The sequence below is a fragment of the Salmo trutta genome, chromosome 25, assembly GCF_901001165.1.
Source record: "Salmo trutta chromosome 25, fSalTru1.1, whole genome shotgun sequence".
NCBI lineage: Eukaryota > Metazoa > Chordata > Actinopteri > Salmoniformes > Salmonidae > Salmo > Salmo trutta.
In genome coordinates, this window is record NC_042981.1 from 5,491,592 (window position 1) to 5,499,760 (window position 8,169).

Here is an 8,169-nt window from a genome sequence, read left to right on the forward strand (position 1 = left end):
AACCAGAGCTAGTCACGTGGTGTGACCTGCAGTAGAACCAGAGCTAGTCACGTGGTGTGACCTGCAGTAGAACCAGAGCTAGTCACGTGGTGTGACCTGCAGTAGAACTAGTCACGTGGTGTGACCTGGAGTAGAACCAGAGCTAGTCACGTGGTGTGACCTGCAGTAGAACCAGAGCTAGTCACGTGGTGTGACCTGCAGTAGAACTAGAGCTAGTCACGTGGTGTGACCTGCAGTAGAACTAGAGCTAGTCACGTGGTGTGACCTGCAGTAGAACTAGTCACGTGGTGTGACCTGGAGTAGAACCAGAGCTAGTCACGTGGTGTGACCTGCAGTAGAACCAGAGCTAGTCACGTGGTGTGACCTGCAGTAGAACCAGAGCTGGTCACGTGGTGTGACCTGCAGTAGAACTAGAGCCGGTCACGTGGTGTGACCTGCAGTAGAACCAGAGCTGGTCACGTGGTGTGTCCTGGAGTAGAACCAGAGCTAGTCACGTGGTGTGACCTGGAGTAGAACCAGAGCTAGTCACGTGGTGTGACCTGCAGTAGAGCTAGTCACGTGGTGTGACCTGCAGTAGAACTAGTCACGTGGTGTGACCTGGAGTAGAACCAGAGCTAGTCACGTGGTGTGACCTGCAGTAGAGCTAGTCACGTGGTGTGACCTGCAGTAGAACCAGAGCTAGTCAAGTGGTGTGACCTGGAGTAGAACCAGAGCTAGTCACGTGGTGTGACCTGCAGTAGAACTAGTCACGTGGTGTGACCTGCAGTAGAACTAGAGCTAGTCACGTGGTGTGACCTGGAGTAGAACCAGAGCTAGTCACGTGGTGTGACCTGCAGTAGAACCAGAGCTAGTCACGTGGTGTGACCTGCAGTAGAACTAGAGCTAGTCACGTGGTGTGACCTGCAGTAGAACTAGTCACGTGGTGTGACCTGGAGTAGAACCAGAGCTAGTCACGTGGTGTGACCTGGAGTAGAACCAGAGCTAGTCACGTGGTGTGACCTGCAGTAGAACCAGAGCTAGTCACGTGGTGTGACCTGCAGTAGAACCAGAGCTTGTCACGTGGTGTGACCTGCAGTAGAACCAGAGCTAGTCACGTGGTGTGACCTGCAGTAGAACTAGAGCTAGTCACGTGGTGTGACCTGCAGTAGAACTAGTCACGTGGTGTGACCTGCAGTAGAACCAGTGCTAGTCACGTGGTGTGACCTGCAGTAGAACCAGAGCTAGTCACGTGGTGTGACCTGCAGTAGAACTAGAGCTAGTCACGTGGTGTGACCTGGAGTAGAACCAGAGCTAGTCACGTGGTGTGACCTGCAGTAGAACTAGTCACGTGGTGTGACCTGCAGTAGAACCAGAGCTAGTCACGTGGTGTGACCTGCAGTAGAACCAGAGCTAGTCACGTGGTGTGACCTGCAGTAGAACTAGAGCTAGTCACGTGGTGTGACCTGCAGTAGAACCAGAGCCGGTCACGTGGTGTGACCTGCAGTAGAACTAGAGCCGGTCACGTGGTGTGACCTGCAGTAGAACCAGAGCTAGTCACGTGGTGTGACCTGCAGTAGAACCAGAGCTAGTCACGTGGTGTGACCTGCAGTAGAACTAGAGCTAGTCACATGGTGTGACCTGCAGTAGAACTAGTCACGTGGTGTGACCTGCAGTAGAACTAGAGCTAGTCACATGGTGTGACCTGGAGTAGAACCAGAGCTAGTCACGTGGTGTGACCTGCAGTAGAGCTAGTCACGTGGTGTGACCTGCAGTAGAGCTAGTCACGTGGTGTGACCTGCAGTAGAGCTAGTCACGTGGTGTGACCTGCAGTAGAGCTAGTCACGTGGTGTGACCTGGAGTAGAACCAGAGCTAGTCACGTGGTGTGACCTGCAGTAGAGCTAGTCACGTGGTGTGACCTGCAGTAGAACCAGAGCTAGTCAAGTGGTGTGACCTGGAGTAGAACCAGAGCTAGTCACGTGGTGTGACCTGCAGTAGAACTAGTCACGTGGTGTGACCTGCAGTAGAACTAGAGCTAGTCACGTGGTGTGACCTGGAGTAGAACCAGAGCTAGTCACGTGGTGTGACCTGCAGTAGAACCAGAGCTAGTCACGTGGTGTGACCTGCAGTAGAACTAGAGCTAGTCACGTGGTGTGACCTGCAGTAGAACTAGTCACGTGGTGTGACCTGGAGTAGAACCAGAGCTAGTCACGTGGTGTGACCTGGAGTAGAACCAGAGCTAGTCACGTGGTGTGACCTGCAGTAGAACCAGAGCTAGTCACGTGGTGTGACCTGCAGTAGAACCAGAGCTAGTCACGTGGTGTGACCTGCAGTAGAACCAGAGCTAGTCACGTGGTGTGACCTGCAGTAGAACTAGAGCTAGTCACGTGGTGTGACCTGCAGTAGAACTAGTCACGTGGTGTGACCTGCAGTAGAACCAGTGCTAGTCACGTGGTGTGACCTGCAGTAGAACCAGAGCTAGTCACGTGGTGTGACCTGCAGTAGAACTAGAGCTAGTCACGTGGTGTGACCTGCAGTAGAACTAGTCACGTGGTGTGACCTGGAGTAGAACCAGAGCTAGTCACGTGGTGTGACCTGGAGTAGAACCAGAGCTAGTCACGTGGTGTGACCTGCAGTAGAACCAGGGCTAGTCACGTGGTGTGACCTGCAGTAGAACCAGAGCTAGTCACGTGGTGTGACCTGCAGTAGAACTAGAGCTAGTCACGTGGTGTGACCTGGAGTAGAACCAGAGCTAGTCACGTGGTGTGACCTGCAGTAGAACCAGAGCTAGTCACGTGGTGTGACCTGCAGTAGAACTAGAGCTAGTCACGTGGTGTGACCTGCAGTAGAACCAGAGCCGGTCACGTGGTGTGACCTGCAGTAGAACTAGAGCCGGTCACGTGGTGTGACCTGCAGTAGAACCAGAGCTAGTCACGTGGTGTGACCTGCAGTAGAACCAGAGCTAGTCACGTGGTGTGACCTGCAGTAGAACTAGAGCTAGTCACATGGTGTGACCTGCAGTAGAACTAGTCACGTGGTGTGACCTGCAGTAGAACTAGAGCTAGTCACATGGTGTGACCTGGAGTAGAACCAGAGCTAGTCACGTGGTGTGACCTGCAGTAGAGCTAGTCACGTGGTGTGACCTGCAGTAGAGCTAGTCACGTGGTGTGACCTGCAGTAGAGCTAGTCACGTGGTGTGACCTGCAGTAGAGCTAGTCACGTGGTGTGACCTGCAGTAGAACCAGAGCTAGTCACGTGGTGTGACCTGCAGTAGAACCAGAGCTAGTCACGTGGTGTGACCTGCAGTAGAACTAGAGCTAGTCACGTGGTGTGACCTGCAGTAGAACCAGAGCTAGTCACGTGGTGTGACCTGCAGTAGAACCAGAGCCAGTCACGTGGTGTGACCTACAGTAGAACTATTAATAGATGATCTATAGTACATGCTCACTGCCAAATGAGGAAGGAGAGAATACACACACACACACATACGTGTATCCTGGCCTGTACATACTGAGAGAGGGGAGGATAGGCCGAGTCTGTGTGGGACTGGACCAACATGGAGGAGGCCTCTCCGTTCCTCTAGTCTAGCTGTACATAGAGGTGGAGGCCTTTAGGGTTTCTGCACAGACAAAAGGCTGCTGGCATATATCATGACCCCTCACACCTGTCACATGGCCCAGCAGGTGCACAGCCTCCAGCCCCCCCCCCCCCCCCCCCCCTCCTCCAAGAACATATCCCCCCTGACTGATGTCCTTCAGCAGGCTCTTATGCCAACAGCAATGTAGTTGACTAGCCTAGCCAGATCTGGGTCCAGGCTAGTCTAGGTCTGTCCTCATTCTGCCAATAACAAAACATCTGACTCATATGTTTTGTTCTAGACGAGTATAGTACACTGAACAAAAATATATAAACCAAACAATTTCTAAGATTTTACTGAGTTACAGTTCATATAAGGAAATCTGTCAATTTTTTAAAATAAATTAATTAGGACCTAATCTATGGATTTCACATGACTGGCAATTCAGATATGCAGATGCTGTATGTACCAACAACAAAAAAACTCGTAGGGGCGTAGATCAGAAAACCAGTCAGTATCTGGTGTGACCACCATTTGCCTCATGCAGCACGACACATCTCCTTCACATAGAGTTGATCAGGCTGTTGATTGTGACCAGTGGAATGTTGTCCCACTCCTCTTCAATGGCTGTGTGAAGTTTTGATATTGGTGGGAACTGGAACAGTCAGTCATGCACGTCAATCCAGAGCATCCCAAACATGCTCAATGGGTGACATGTCTGGTGAGTATGCAGGCCATGGAAGAACTGGGACATTTTCAGCTTCCAGGAATTGTGTACAGATCCTTGTGACATGGGGCCGTGCATTATCATGCTGAAACATGAGGTGATGGTGGTGGATGAATGGCACGACAATGGGCCTCAGGATCTCGTCACGGTATCTCTGTGAATTCAAATTGCCATCGATAAAATGCAATTATGTTCATTGTCTGTAGCGTATGCCTGCCCCATACCATAACCCCACCTCCACCATGGGGCCCATACCATAACCCCACCTCCACCATGGGGCCCATACCATAACCCCACCTTCACCATGGGGCCCATATCATAACCCCACCTCCACCATGGGGCCTATACCATAACCCCACCTCCACCATGGGGCCCATACCATAACCCCACCTTCACCATGGGGCCCATATCATAACCCCACCTCCACCATGGGGCCTATACCATAACCCCACCTCCACCATGGGGCCTATACCATAACCCCACCTCTACCATGGGGCCCATACCATAACCCCACCTTCACCATGGGGCCCATACCATAACCCCACCTTCACCATGGGGCCTATACCATAACCCCACCTCCACCATGGGGCCTATACCATAACCCCACCTCTACCATGGGGCCCATACCATAACCCCACCTTCACCATGGGGCCTATACCATAACTCCACCTCCACCATGGGGCCCATACCATAACCCCACCTCCACCATGGGGCCCATACCATAACCCCACCTTCACCATGGGGCCTATACCATAACCCCACCTCCACCATAGGGCCTATACCATAACCCCATCGCCACCATGGGGCCTATACCATAACCCCATCGCCACCATGGGGCCTATACCATAACCCCACCTCCACCATGGGGCCTATACCATAACCCCATCGCCACCATGGGGCCTATACCATAACCCCACCTCCACCATGGGGCCCATACCATAACCCCATCTCCACCATGGGGCCTATACCATAACCCCACCTCCACCATGGGGCCTATACCATAACCCCACCTCCACCATGGGGCCCTCTGTTCACAACGTTGACATCAGCAAACCTCTCGCATTAACAACTCCATACACGCTGTCTGCCATCTGCCCGGTACAGTTCAAACCAGGATTCATCCATGAAGACCACACTTCTCCAGCAGGTCAGTGGCCATCAGAGGTGAGCATTTACCCACTGAAATCGGTTACAACGCTGAACTGCAGTCAGGTCAAGACCCTGGTGAGGACGACGAACACGCAGATGAGCTTCCCTGAGACAGTTCCTGAGAGTTTGTGTATAAATTCTTCAGTTGTGCAAACCTACAGTTTCGTCCAGGTGACTGGTCTCAGTCGATCCCGCAGGTGAAGAAGCCGTATGTGGAGGTCCTGGGCTGGCGTGGTTACATGTGGTCTGCGGTTGTGAGGCCGGTTGGATGTACTGCCAAATTCTCTAAAACGACGTTGGAGGCGGCTTATGGTAGAGAAATTAACATTCAATTATCTGGCAACAGTTGTGGTGGACATTCTTGAGGTCAGCATGCCAATCGCACGCTCCCTCAAAACTTGAGACATCTGTGGCATGGTGTTGTGTGACAAAACTGCACAGTTTAGAGTGGTCTTTTATTGTCCCCAGCACAAGGTGCACCTGTGTAATGATCATGCTGTTTAATCAGCTTTTTGATATACCACACCTGTCAGGTGAATGGATTATCTTGACAAATAAGAAATGTTCACAAACAGGGATGTAAACAAATTTGTGCAGAAATATTTGAGCGAAATAAGCTTTTTGTGCTTATGGAACAATTTTGGGATCTTTCATTTCAGCTCATGAAACATGGGACCAACACTTTACATGTAGAGTTTATATTGTTGTTCAGCGTATGACCTGAAATGGGAAGATTCATGTTTCTGTCTCCCCTCCCCCTCTACCACCTGCCCTCTCTCCCCTTTCTCTCTCCTCCCCCTCCACCACCACCTCTCTCCCCTCTCCCCTTTCCCTCTCCTCCCCCTCCACCACCACCTCTCTCCCCTCTCCCCTCTCCTCCCCCTCCACCACCACCTCTCTCCCCTCTCCCCTCTCCTCCCCCTCCACCACCACCTCTCTCCCCTCTCCCCTCTCTTCCCCCTCCACCACCACCTCTCTCCCCTTTCTCTCTCTTCCCCCTCCACCACCACCTCTCTCCCCTTTCTCTCTCCTCCTCCTCCACCACCACCTCTCTCCCCTTTCTCTCTCCTCCCCCTCCACCACCACCTCTCTCCCCTTTCTCTCTCCTCCCCCTCCACCACCACCTCTCTCCCCTTTCTCTCTCCTCCCCCTCCACCACCACCTCTCTCCCCTTTCTCTCTCCTCTCTCTCAGACCTGGATAAGTTGGACAGTGAGAAGAATGAGATGAACCAGACGGATATAGCAGCACTGCATCATTTCTATTCTAGACACATAGACTTCCCTGATGACCAAACCCTCACTGTGCTCTTTGGACAGGTAAGGAGGATAGGATCTAGTTTTTATACATCTATGTTACAGCAAGCTCTGCATCATCACCACTGCTGTGGTCACAGTCACAGGTAGCCTGGCTGATTCGACTCCCGTGGGACACGGGTTGGAGAGCTGTGACACACTGATCTGGACAGGAGGCCGTTGTAAATGCAGCGTTCAAACTGAAATGTGCGAATCTTTGATTAGTTCTCTCAACATTTTTTTTCTTTCCTGCAGGTTGAGATCTCACTTTGTTTGAATTGTGTGTGTGGTTGTCTATGTGGGTGTTTGAGTGAGAGACAGAGGAGAACCAATCAGTAAAAAAATCACGGCCCCCTTCATTATCAACGCTTACAACATCAAGGAGCCTTACAGACTCTGAAGTCAGGAAGACTTTGAGTTTGTTGTTAGACACACTAACTCACAAGTGGCCTCACCGTGCAATGTCAGCGCTTTGACTTCCTGGTTGCTCTAGATTGGCTGTCAGCTCTCTCTCCCTCTTTCTGTCTTTCTCCCTCTTTTCATCTTTTTCTCTCTTTCTTTCCGTCTCTCTTTCTTTCCGTCTCTCTCCACTCTCTCTGTATATCTCTCCCCTCCCCCACCTTTCTTTCCGTCTCTCTCCACTCTCTCTGTATATCTCTCCCCTCCCCCTCTGTCTCTTTCTCCACCTGTCTTGTTAACACACAGACATAATCCCCTGAATGCCTCCATGACACCACAGACTTCTCACCCACTCAGGACAACCCTGAGGGACCTGACCTTTAACCTTTAGTTTCATTACATTAGTCAGGACAACCCTGAGGGACCTGACCTTTAACCTTTAGTTTCCTTACATTAGTCAGGACAACCCTGAGGGACCTGACCTTTAACCTTTAGTTTCATTACATTAGTCAGGACAGCCCTGAGGGACCTGACCTTTAACCTTTAGTTTCATTACATTTCTTGTCTGCTACCACGAGGAGTAGAGATATTCGGCATTACACGTCTGCTCTCTCTCTCTCTCTCTCTCTCTCTCCCCCACCTGTCTCTACCTCCCCCCTGTACCCCTTCGCCCCCCCCCCCCCCCCTCACCCTCACCTTCTCCCACCTGTCTCTCTACCTCCCCCTGTAGGTAAACTGTAATGGCTTCACCATAGAGGATGAGGAGCTGTCTCACCTGGGCTCTGCTGTGTTCCCTGAGTAAGTCTACAATGTCCTCACTGTCTGGACCCATTCACACCAATGCAATGGCAGTACAGGAACAGTACACACTGGATTCAACATTTTGAACATTGAACTGTACACACAATCATTGAGAATGGATGACAAAGACATTATCATTATCTCTCTCTCCTCTCTCCCTCTCCCCTTTCTCTCCCTCTCCCCTTTCTCTCCCTCTCTCTCCCCTCTCTCCTCTCTCTCGCCCCTCTCCTCTCTCCCTCCTCCCC

General features: G+C 51.7%; 1 protein-coding gene across 1 annotated transcript in view; it reads left to right on the forward strand.

Moving 5' to 3' along the window:
• Nucleotides 1-8,169, forward strand: part of LOC115161904 (N-lysine methyltransferase SMYD2-A) — a gene marked incomplete in the record, with an annotated part of 39,616 nt that overhangs the window by 23,582 nt on the left and 7,865 nt on the right. Inside the window, 1 exon segment of the mRNA XM_029712724.1 lies at nt 6,624-6,748. Within this exon segment, the coding sequence (XP_029568584.1) occupies nt 6,624-6,748 (125 nt within the window).